General features: G+C 40.4%; 1 protein-coding gene across 9 annotated transcripts in view; it reads left to right on the top strand.

The window, feature by feature from the left end:
- Positions 1-12,902, top strand: part of DEPDC5 (DEP domain containing 5, GATOR1 subcomplex subunit) — a 148,360-nt gene that overhangs the window by 18,028 nt on the left and 117,430 nt on the right. For 8 of the 9 annotated variants that reach the window (XM_049865362.1, XM_049865366.1, XM_049865359.1 and 5 more), the window contains exon 8: positions 8,985-9,054. In XM_049865362.1, the coding sequence (XP_049721319.1) occupies positions 8,985-9,054 (70 nt within the window). Of the gene's footprint in view, positions 1-4,428; positions 6,330-8,984; positions 9,055-12,902 lie in introns of those variants that run through there. The other variant, XM_049865363.1, reaches the window with a different exon arrangement.

Genomic DNA, 12,902 nt, shown 5'->3' with positions numbered 1-12,902 from the left:
GTTGATTGTGGCATTTAGATCTTCCATGTCTTTATTGAGCTTCTTTCTGGATGTCCTGTGCTTCACCAAAAGTGGTGTGTTCAAGTCTCCTAGTATAATTGTGGAGGTATGTCACTTTTCAATGCTGTTAGAGTTTGTTTTATGTATCTTGCAGCCCTGTCATTGGGTGCATGAATATTTAATATGGTTATGTCCTCCTGGTATATTGTCCCTTTAATCATTATAAAGTGGCCTTCCTTATCCTTTGTGGTGGATTTAACTTTAAAGTTCATTTTGTCAGAAATTAACGTTGTCACTCCTGCTCTTTTTTGATTGTTGTATGCTTGTTATATCTTTTTCCATCCATTAAGTTTTAGTTTGTGTCTGTAAGTCTAAGGTGTGTCTCTTGTAGGCAGCATATAGACGGATCGTGTTTTTTATCCATTCTGCCACTCTGTCTCTTTATTGGTGCATTTAGTCCATTTACATTTAGCATAATTATGGATAGGTATGAGTTTAGTGCGGTCATTTTGATGTTTTTCTTTTGTGTTTTGTTTACAGTTTATTTTTCCCACTCAATTTTTTGTCTTTTGCTCTTACTCGTTGTCGATTTTGTTTCTGCTGAGTCTCTATTTTTTCCTTGTATTTTATTTTGATGAGTAGGATAGTTTGTCTCCTTTGTGGTTACCTTAATATTTACCCCTATTTTTCTGTGTTTAAATCTAACTTTTATTTCTTTGTATTGCCTTGTCTTCCTCTCCATATCAAAGATCTATGACTACATTTCTTAGTTCTTCTTTATTGTTTTCATGTTGTCTTCTTTTACATAATGACATCGCTGTTTCGAACATTTTATCTTGATTTGTTTTTGTGATTTCCCTTTCTGGTTTGACATCTTATTGCCCTGTCCAGTGTTGTAGTCTTGGCTTGATATCTGATGTTATTGATTTTCTAACCAGAGAACTCCCTGTAGTATTTCTTGTAATTTTGGTTTGGTTTTTATGAATTCTCTAAACTTTTGTTTATCTGGAAGTGCCTAATTTTGCCTTCATATTTGAGAGACAATTATGCTGGATATATGATGCTTGACTGGCAATTTTTTTACTTCAGTGCTTTATATAAGTCATCCGATTGCCTTCTTGCCTGCATGGTTTCTTCGGAGTAGTCCGAGTTTATTCTTATTGACTCTCCTTTGTAGGTGACGTTTTGTTTATCCCTAGCCACTCTTAAAGTCCTCTCTTTATCTTTGGTGTTGGCAAGTTTGATGATAATATGTCTTGGTGACTTTATTTTAAGATCTACCTTATGTGGAGTTCAATGAGCATCTTGAATAGATATCTTCTCATCTTTCACGATATCGGGGAAGTTTTCTGCCATGAAATCTTCAACAATTCTCTCTGTATTTTGTATTATCGCTCCCTGTTCTGATACTCCAATCACTTGTAGGTTATTTCTCTTGATAAAGTCCCACATGATTCTTAGGGTTTCCTCATTTTTTTTAATTCCTTATCTGATTTTTCTTCAAATATGTTGGTACCAAGTGCTTTATCTTCAGTCTCACCAATTCTGCCTTCCATTTGCTTAATTCTGCCCCTCTGACTTTTTGTTGAGTTGTCTAATTCTGTAATTTTTTTGTTAATGTTCTGAATTTCTGATTGCTTTCTCTCTGTGGATTCTTGCAGCTTATTAAATTTGTCATTATGTTCTTGAATAACCTTTTTAATTTCTTCAACTACTTTATCTCTGTGTTCCTTGGCTTGTTCTGCTTATTGCCTGATCTCCTTCCTGGTGTCTGGAAGAGTTCTGTGTATTAATCTTTTGTATTCTGCATCCAGTAATTCTAGGAAGGCATCTTCATCCAGAAGATCCCTTGATTCTTTACTTTGAGAGCTTGTCGAAGCTATCATGGTCTGCTTCTTTATGTCATTTGATATTGACTGTTGTCTCTGAGCCGTCTATAAGTTATTGTATTAGTTTATTTTATGTTTGCTTACTGTGTTGTAGCTTCTTGTTTTGTTTTGTTTTGTTTTGATATGCCCAAATAGGTTGCTTGATTGAGCCAGGTTGATTATTTTCGGCTTTGAAGCTCTAATGTCCTGTCACCAGACAGCTAGAGCTGTTATCAGGTATATCAGCCTAGGAGTCCATTCATTTTTCTTGTATGGATTCAGCTCAGGTGTCCAGGTAGTTGGTCATGAAGTGTGTGGTATAGACTCTCTCCTACAGTCTTAGGGGGGCAGGGTGATTGGTGTAGGTACCAGTATCTGGTTGTCACAAGGGATCACGCTCTTAACAAGGCACGGAGCTGACAGCCGTCCCCCAAGTGTCTGTGAAGAATGCGCGTCCATTCCCTAGAGCTCGCAGGTGGGTAGGTTCTGCCAACGTACCCTGGGCACGCAATGCTTTTGGTTGTAAGGACTGGGAGGTACCAGTTATCCTTGGACCCCTTTTGTGGGTGGCTGGGTGACCTGAGTGGAGCCACCAGTCTTTAGGTCCCTGATGTGGGTAGGTGAGGATCCTGTTTAATAGGTAAAGCGGTGTCAAAGATCAAGCACCTACCTCTTCACCGCATAGCTGAAACAGTCGCAGTTTTCCAACAAGGGCCTATTCTGCTTAAATAGGCCCACACAGTTCCATGCAGGGGAAATGGTATTCAAAGTCCACAGACCGTTTATGCCTAGACAGGATCTGCTCCTGTCCTGAGGTCCCTAGGTTAGTAGAGCTGGCAGATTATCTTTTCCCCCAATTGTGTATTTATTCCTTCTTCAGGGCCCGGAGAATGGCTCAGGATGCTCAACAGCACCTATCTCAGGCCCAGGGAAATTGACAGCCACTGAAGCCAACTTGATGGGGGATGCAGTAAAATATACTCAAGTACTTAGATTTTGTTGAGAGCTCTGTTCTTCTCTGGTTCCCGAGATGTGAGTAGGCTGTGCAGCTGGCTGCTTCTCCCTGAGAAAACTGCAGCCGAATGCTACCAGCAGCTTGCTGCAGTTGCTCCGGGGAATGGTGCCTGAGGGTTCCCGGCGATTCAGTTCTGGGAAGTCCTCTCCACTTCTGAACCATCTGTCCCTCCCGCTGCCGCTCAGTCCGTTTTCTAGCTTTGCATTTGATGATCAGGGCTCCTAGCTTGTCATAAATGTAATCATTTCACTTGTTTTTTTGGGTCTTTGTTATAAGAGAGATCACCAGAAGCACCTGACTACTCCGCCATCTTGGCCCTGCCCTCCTATGACTTATTTTTTAAAAAGAAACATTTGGTTTTCTTTTGAGTAAATTTGTGAAGTATTCTTTCAAACATTAAAAAAAATTAAATCAGTATTTTAAAAATAGTAAAGAAAAATTTAAAAGAATATCGCACTAAAATCGTATCTCCTGACCCCTGAAATTTTTCTTTTTAAAATATTGAACTGAGAACTCTAGCCTATTTTATCTCATTGTAAAGAAATCTAATTTTTCTAGGTATGGTCTTTATGGCCACCTACTTGAAATTTATTATTTTTTTTTCTTGATTATGCTAATATATATTCATTTTAAAATGTCACATTTTGCAAATGTGTAAACACTGAGAACTTCTTGCAGCCTCACATCCAGTGAGAGCCACACGGAATGATCTCTGGCCCCAGCTCTTGGCTGTCATGCTTGATTCTTTTCTTGGGAGGAGAGGAGGCCAGGAATAGGCCTGTGTGTGGAGTCATATTAAAGCCCCTGGGAGCATCCAGGTTGTGTTTTTTCCTGCTATATCCTGCATGTTGAGAAGGCTTTCTGGGATCTTTGACTTGAAGCTCTTATTTTATAATGGCCATTCTCAAAATGTTTGTACTAGTTCTGAAATTAACACAGTCATGTACTTGATACTTTATGCCAGGCATATGCTAAATATTTTTACATATAAAGCTTGTTCACTGTAGAGAATTTGAAAAATAGAATAAAGAAACAGGAAAGAAAAAAAAAAAGCCTTAAAGTTACTACTTAGAAGGAACCACTGCTAACATTTTGACATAATTTTATAGTCTTTTTTTCTCCACCTTGGGTTTAGGAATATATGTATAATTTTGTATAGTGTTTAAAAAATATATATATATATGTATATATAAGACAATCTTTTTGATAATTTTAAAAATACGTGTTTGTTCTAGAAAATTTGGATAATACAGAGAGTATAAAGAAGAAAATTACAATGGTATATAAGCCCAGTACCTATTGGTAACCACTATTAAAATTTTGGTGTGACCTTCCAATATTTTATTTTCATATACGTCCACACACACACCCCTCTTTACTTAGATGATTGTATACTGTGTGTACTATTTGGCATCCTCCTTTTGTCCTTTTAAAAACATCATAAACTTTCCCTGTAAAGTTAAAACTCCTTGGAAATATTATTTTTATTGTTTTAAATATATATGTAACAAAACATTTGTCAGTTTAACAATCGTCACATGTACAATTCAGTAATAGTAATTATGCTTATTGTGTTGTTCAACCATCATCCGTAACCATTCCTGAATTTTTCCATCACCTTAACAGAAGCTCAGTTTCCCCGAAGCCTGTGTTTTCCTTCCCCCTCCCCGCCTGCCCCTAATATCCTCTAATAAACTTTAGTCTCTTTGACTATTCTAGATATTTCATATAAATGGGGTCAGACGATATTCGTCCTTTTATAACTGACTTATCTCATTCAGTGTAATGTTTTCAAGGTTCATCCATACTGTACCATGTATCAGTACTTCATTTCTCATCAGTATTATTTTAATGGTTCCGTGATGCTGTGTTGTGTGGATAGACCATACTTTATTATAACTGGTCTGCCATTGCTGGACATTTACGTTGTTAAGAGGTGTGTAATGCCAGTGACGCTACAGTGACCATACTTTGCACTTATTTTTAATATTTTATTCACAGAATAACGAGACTTAGTTTTAAGGGATGTTGGAGATCACTGACTCCAAAGAGCTCCTTTGATAGAAAAGGGAGTGGAAGTGCCAAGGACTAACAGGAAGTGCCCCTCAGGTCTCCTCCATCCTCTTCCAGGTCTTGGCACTGTGCTGCTTTGCCCCTCTTGTGGAAAATCCTGTGTGCTCTTGGATTGTGTTCTGGGGCATATGGATTTTTGAACTTAGATTTGTCAGTGTCACCTCTTTCCTCCTTGAATGAGTAGAAAAGAGACGGGGTGCTGGCTCACTGCTGTTCTCGGCTCCTGTTGGATAAGGGCGAATAAAAGGCTTAGTTGCTGAACATAGATGTGAGCTGCTCAAGGGTCAAGACTGCACTTTCTGTGTGTGTGTGTTGAATAAAGAACCACATGCACAGGAATAATACCTGGTTTGCAGATTACCAAGCCCTCTCATTTACAGTACTTCAGTTGATCTTCCCAAGAGCTCTAGGAGGTGGGTGGCGATGGGATTTGTATGAGTCACATTTACTGAATTACTATTATTTTTTAAAAAACCAAGGCTCAGAAAGATTGCGGCTTGACCTCTAGAGGGAGTGGAGGTACAAAAATCTAAGCTCAAATTTTGTAACACCGCTTAGCATGTGTCTACGAGTAGAAACTAGTAGAAATTGGAGAGTTAGTGCACTAAAAAGCAGCTTTGGTTTATTGGGTGTTTGGTAGCTCATATGCAGAGTGTTTCCTGCTAGAAGAATTCCCACACTGATGCGCCCTTTGTATGTTAAAGACACGGACAGACGTCCCTTCTTAGGTCAGGCTTGCTGCACTTTTCTATTCATAGACAAAATTGAGCTAAAGAATACCAAGAGGAAGCCCTCTTAGTGAAAGCAGAGCTGGAACCCTGAGAAGCAGATTTGAAAACCATAGACCTGGTCCAGCCTCCTTCATTTAACAGAAGTGAAAGAGGCCTAGAGAGGTTGAGTGGTTGCCCGGCATTTCCCAGGTAGTCTGAACTGTGACTCATGGTATATAGCATTTGCTTTCATTTTATCTTTTCTTCCTTTTTATGATTGCTGATTGCTTAGTAAGTTAGGTGACTGCTTTTGGAGAAAGGGAGTGGGATTGGTAGAATCGAAGGGCTTGATTGATTGGTTGAAGGATGATCACAAGGTCTTGGGTAACAACTACCACTTTCTCCCCAGGATAGCACTTTTTGTTAATATCTGCTGTTGCTATAGTTCTTGTTAATGAAATTATAAAATGAAGTACCTACTATCCTAGCACTGAAGTTCCTGGATAGTGCAATGGTTAATGTGCCCGGCTGCTAACCAAAAGTTTGGTAGCTCGAGTCCATGCAGAGACTCCTTGGAAGAAAGGCCTGGTGATCTACTTCTGAACTGTCAGCCGTTGAAAACCCTATGGAGTGTAATTACATTCTGACACACAAGGGTTCACGGTGAGTTTGAATTGTCTTGGTGGCAACTGATTTGTTTTAATTATACTAGCACTTTCTGGAATAGTTTTCCCACATTAAAAAAAGAAGACCTGTTGCCGTTGAGTCTGTTCTGACTCATAGCACTGCCAAGCTCTTAACCACTGTACCACCAGGGGTCCTTTCCTACATTATCTGGTTTAATTCTTAGAAGTGCTCTATAAGGAGGGTATCATTATCTCACTTTTTAAAATAAGGACACTGAGCCTCACAGAATTATTTCCTCAAGGCCATTCAACTAGTAAGTGACACTCAGAGCTAGAATTCGTGCTTACACCATTTTGGTTTCAGACTGGTCAGCTCCAAAGACCATGTTCTTTCTACTGTACCATCCACTTCATGCCCTTAAAAAGTTGTAGAGCTGGGGACTGGAACTCTTATGCACTGCTGGTGGGAGTGTAAAATGGTACAACCAGTATGGAAAACTATATGGCACCTCCTTAAAAAGCTAGAAATAGAAATACCATATGATCCAGCAATCCTACTCCTGGAAATATATATGATCCTTCACCTGAATAGACATATGCACACATGTTCATTGTAGCATTGTTCACAATAGCAAAAAGATGGAAACAACCTAAGTGCCCATCATCAGATGAATGGATAAACAAATTATGGCATATACACACAAGGGAATACTACGCAACTGTAAAGAACAATGATGAATCTGCGAAACATCTCACAACATAGATGAATGTGGAGGGCATTATGCTGAGCGAAATGTGTCAATCACAAAAGGACAAATATTGTATGAGACCACTATTGTAAAGAACCGAGAAAAGGTTTACACACAAACAATCTTTGATGGTTACGAGGGAGGGGAGGAGTGAGGATGGGAAATCACAAACTAGATAGTAGGTAAGTGTTAACTTTGGTGAAGGGAAAGACAACACACAATATAGGGGAAGTCAGTATAATTTGACCAAAGCAAAGTTATGGAAGCTTCCTAGACATATCTAAACACCTTGAGGGACCGAGTTGCGGGGGCCGAGGGCTGGGAACCATGGTCTTGGGGGACATCTAGGTCATTTGGCGTAATGTAGTTCATCAAGAAAATGTTCTATATCTGACTTGGGTGAGCAGCGCCTGGGATCCTAAAAGCTTGCACGTGGTCATCCAAGATACATCTTTTGGTCTCACCCCATGCTCAGCAAAGGAGAGTGAAGAAAACCAAAGACACAAGGAAAATATTAGTCCAAAGGACTAGTGGGCCACATGAACCACAGCCTCCACCAGCCTGAGTCTAGAATTAGATGGTGCCTGTCTACCACCACTGACTGCCCTCACAGGGATCACAATAGAAGGTTCTGGACAGAGCAGGAGAAAAACATAGAATTCAAATTCAAGTTTCAGAATTCAGATTCACACACACAAAATGACCAGACTTACTGGTCTGACAGAGACTGGAAGAACCCCTGAGACTGTGGCCCCCAGACACCTGCTCACTCACAACTGAAGCCACTCCCAAAGTCTACTTTTTAGCCATAGACAGGCCTATAAAACAATAACACGTGAGGAACGTGCTTCTTAGTTCAATCAAGTGTATGAGACCAAATGGGCAACACCTGCCCAAAAGCAAAGGCGACAAGGCAGGAAGGGACAGGAAACCTGGGCAAATGGACACAGGGAACCTGAAGTGGAAGGGGAAAGGGGGAGGTGCTGACACAATGCTGGGATTGCAGCCAGTGTCACAAAACAATGTGTGTATAAATTTTTGAATGAGAAGCTAATTTGCATTTTAAACTTTGACCTAAAGCACAATAAAAAAAAAAGTCATGAAAAAAAACATTAAGTCTGACATAAGTATTACCAAGTTGCCATTGAAATTTTTCAGCAGAATGGCCTTCTTTGGATAGGGACCCTGTCCCTTTGTGGCCCCTAAGTCTTCTAATCCTGATCGTAAAATGGATTTATTTCTGTCAAAACTATTATATCAAAGCTGAGATTAGCAAAATTGTTCATCAGTGATTCTTAATTTTTTGTGTGTCATGGACTCCCCCTTTTTTTTTTTAATTGTGAAGATATACCCATCAGAACATTTGCCACTACAACCACTTTGCTTACATTTTTCATGTTGTGCCACCATTATCAGTATCCTTTTCCAAAATATTCTACCACGATTAATAGTGGTTAAGAGCTATGGCTGCTAACCAAAAGGTCAGCAGTTCAAATCCACCAGCTGCTCCTTGGAAATCCTATGGGGCAGTTCCACTCTGTCCTATAGGGTTGCTATGAGTTGGAACCAACTAGTTGGCAGTGGGTCAGTGTCCTTCAAACAAAAACTCCTGTCATAGACTCTTTAAAACTTGACAAAGTGATAGTTTTTCTGCCCAGAAGATTTTACATATACTTTCAGGGGGTTCATGGTTCTGTGAAGCCCTTCCTTAGACCCCTATGTTGCCCATGAACTCCCTGGGTTAAGAACTCCTGTTATGCGTATTCAGTATACTATGGGAATTCTTTATGTTGTTTTATCAGCTCATGGATTTTTCTGTGGAAATCTTAACCGATTGGGTCATTCGGGTACAAGTGTCTGATTAGGGTGAGCCCCTGGAGTTGTCCCTATTTATTTTTGGTTTAATATGAGACTTGGAATAATGTGTGTGTGTTTTCTCTCAGGGCACAGGCTGGTGAGCTGTGGGTCAAGAATGAGAAGGTCATGTGTGGTTATATCAGTGAAGATACAAGGGTAAGCTTCAGAAAATGGCTTTTGTTTTTGTTTTTGTTGTTTTGTTTCTCCTAGCCATTATGTCTGAGCCCTAAAATTAAAAAACAAGACAGAGAAACAGACAGAAATTTTATAATCTCATGATTGCTACTGTCTGCCCTGGTGGCACTGGTAATATTGTGAGAGTCTTTCGAAACTGTAAGGTTTTACATTTGGATCTCTTCAGTTTGGGGTTGATCTTCATTTTTTTCTGAAGGGAGTTTATTTATCTCAAAAGTAGGCATGTGTCTAACCTGTGGGCTTTTTTGTCCACTAATGCATAGCAAAAGTTAAATTTAGTGCAAGATCACATTGGTAAACACAAAGGGACCTTTGGAAAGGAATCTCCTTTGGCTCTCTGTTCCTGTTAGAAAAATGCAAACTGAACAGGTGTGAGCATTACCCATGCTGGTGAAGCTACCTGTGTGTTCTGCTTCCCTCCAGTGCCTTGGTTCTTAACTGAAGGTGATTTCGATCCTCAAGGGTCTTGGGGACATGTTTATTGTCATGGGCTGGCGGTTGTGCCACTAGCATCTAGTGGGGATGCCACTAAACATTCTACAGTGTATGGAACAGCTGAAAATTGCCTGTCCCAAAAGGTCAATAATGTTGTTGTAGGGGCTGTCCTGTGCATTTTAGGATGTTTAACAGCATCCCTGGCGTCTATCCACGAGATTCCAGTAGCACGCCCTCACTCCACCCTCCAAAGTCGTGACAACCAAAAATGTTTCCAGATGTTGCCAAATGTCCTTTGGGGAGCAAAATTGCCCCTGGTTGAATACCACTGACTTAGAGATAATTGCTGAAATTTATTTCTGTAACTTCTTCATTTTTTAAATACTATTAAAACATATTTTTCTAGACAGCCTATTATTTGTTTTGCTTATTTTTGAGCTTTATTAAAGCAGAAGAAAAATTATGTAGCCTTTTATAGCTAGCTTTTTCATACTCAATACTATATTTTTAATCTATAATTAAGAGTGGTTTTGGTGGATCATAGGTTCCTCTCTGTAAGATAATCCCAAATGATTTTTCAAATTGTCTGCACCAGTTTATATTTGTTGCAATTATATAATTATAATTGCCAGCAGGAATTCATAAAATCTCCTGCTGTTTTCCATTTTATCCAACACCTGGTATTAGACTTTTTAAGTTTTTCTAGCTCTAATAGGTATCCATTGGTATTTTATTGTGTTCTTAATTTACTTTTCCCTGGTTTGCTAACAATTAAAACTCTTGAAGCATGACTTACAAAGTCTATCATAATTAGACATATGCTTACCTCTTTAACCTCCTTCTTTCATTGACTCATTTAACACATAATATCCAAGCTCCTCTTGTGTCCCAGCTACTGGGGATACAGAGGGGAACAACACAGACAAGATCCCTGCTGGTAAATTGCTTACGTTCTAAGCAGGGGACAGTTGTCACTAGTCTCCCACTCCATAGATTATGGTGAATGCTCTGACGGAAATTAATTGGACAATGAGAGGAACTAAACTAAGGTAGCCTCCTTAATAAACAAATAAACGGGAAACTCTAAGGGAAACAGAACATTGAGATAGCGAATAACAGGAGGACCTGAGGTGACCTGTCACGTGACCTGAAGGGTGAGATTTAGCTAGTGTGTAAGGGGAAACCCTGGTGGCATAGTGGTTAAGTGCTACGGCTGCTAACCAAAGGGTCGGCAGTTCAAATCCACCAGGCACTCCTTGGAAACTCTATGGGGCGGTTCTGCTCTGTCCTATAGGGTCACTATGAGTCAGAATCGACTCGATGGCACTGGGTTTGGTAAGTGCATAGTGTAAGGAGCCCTGGTGGCACAGTGGTTAAAGCACTTAGCCACCAGTACAAAGGTTGGTGGTTCACACCCCCAGCCGCTTCACAGGAGCAAGATGTGGCAATCTACTCCTGTAAATATTACAGTTTTAGAAACCCTACAGGGTAGTTTTACTCTGTCTTGTAGGGTTGCTATGAGTTGGAATTGATTCGACAGTAATGGATTTGGTTTGGGTTTTGATTACGGAGGCTGAGGTGAAGAGGAAACAATTGGAAAAGACTATGTGGGAGAAGTATAGTGACTGAGGTGGGGAGAATGATGTTAGTTAGGAGGCAGCCAGATTCCAGCCAGTAACCAGTTTAGAGTGTATTCTAAGGACAATTTGAAACCATTGAAGTGTTTTAGGAAGGAAGGAGGAGGGATACCTGAGTTTTGTTTTTCAAAGAAAACTGTCAGTATTCAGTTGGACTTCATGGAACAAAAAACCTAAAGTAAAAGCGACCAAAATGCTTGAAGGTCAGCTTTAATTCTCTCATACGAAAGAAGTCTATGGGTTGGCAATTCATGGGTGCTGTCATTGGTGATCCAGGCCTCCTTCTGTCTTCCTGTCTGTCACGCGTAGCACAAGGCTTCTGTGATCCAGCTGGAGCTGCAGCAACCACATCCATATTTCAGGCAGAAGAGTGAGAAAGGGAGGAAGGACAAGAGGGATGCACCTTCCAGCCAGGTCCTTTAAGGACATGACACTTCCATTTCTATATTAATGGCCAGAATTTAGTTACCTGTAGCTGCTAAGGAGGCTGGGAAGTTCAGTCTTTTGGCTGGGTCCTTGAATAGAACAGCTTCTGGTTACTTAGGAAGAAGGGAATAATGGCTATTGGATAGGCTTCTGGCAGTATAGTGTCTCTTGCTGCCCGTCTGGTGCTAGTGTAGAGAGTTGTTTGTAGGGGCAAGAGTGGAAGCAAGAAAACAAGTTAGGAGGCCACCTGTAGTCCAGCAAGAAGATGGTGGCTTAGATTAGAGTGGGAGTTGTAGAAATGGAGAGATGTTATCAGATTTGAGATATATTCTGGGCAGAGTCAACAGCTTAGTTATGTGAGGAGTGATGGAAATAGAAGAATCAAGAATGACCCCTGGGTTTTGGCTTGAGCAGCTGGCTAGACGGTGGTGTCATTCATGAGAAGGGGAAGACTGGGGGAGGAATAGGTTGGCGGGGGGAGATGATTAAAAAGCTGTTTTTGAGATGCCTGTTGGACATCTGAGTGGAGAAATCAGGGAAGCAGCTGAAGCTGGACCTTATTTCATCACTTCCCATGTGCTGATCCCCCTGTAACCTAGCCACATGAACCATCCTCTGTTCCCCAAACATGCTGTGTTCTCTTTTGCCTCCATGTCTTTACAGATGCTACCCCCTCCCCCTCCGCCTGGCACACTTAGACCCTGCCTTCCCCCTTTCCCTAGTTACTCATCCATCCCTTAGGAGGAGCCTGAGGCATCCCTGCTTCTGGAAAGCCTCCCTGGTTCCAGTTCACTGGAAGTGCCTCTGTGGTACCCTGGACACGTGCATATTATAGAACTCCTAACACTGTTTTAACACTGTAGTGGATACGTTTGCTTGCATGCCCTGCCACAGGACTGCCAGCACCTTAAGGGCAAGGACTGTATCTTTTACCTTTATATCCAATAGTTCTCTGGTATGGCTCTCAGCACTTAGTAGGCTTTCCAATGTTTGTTGAATGAAATTTTAGACATGGTCCCTTTCCTCAAGAAATCATAATCTGATAGAAAAACAAGATTTTAATATGTGAAAAGAAATTAACACTACAATGCTTAATTAATGTCACAAAGTCCTCTTTAGATAACTTTTATAACGAGTTTGATCAACTGGTTTCCCAGCCCATAAAAGATCAGCAGTGACAAATTAAAAAGGAAAAAGAGTATTAAGTTATTTTTATATTGAACGAATAAGATTGATTGATCAAGAAAAGGATAGCTAGATGGATAGTTGGAGCCCTGGTGGCACAGTAGTTAAGTGATATGGCTACTAACC

This window comes from Elephas maximus, chromosome 22 (genome assembly GCF_024166365.1).
Source record: "Elephas maximus indicus isolate mEleMax1 chromosome 22, mEleMax1 primary haplotype, whole genome shotgun sequence".
Lineage (NCBI taxonomy): Eukaryota > Metazoa > Chordata > Mammalia > Proboscidea > Elephantidae > Elephas > Elephas maximus.
The sequence above is the reverse complement of the archived record's forward strand: the minus strand, read 5'-3'. Positions and strand labels throughout refer to the sequence as shown.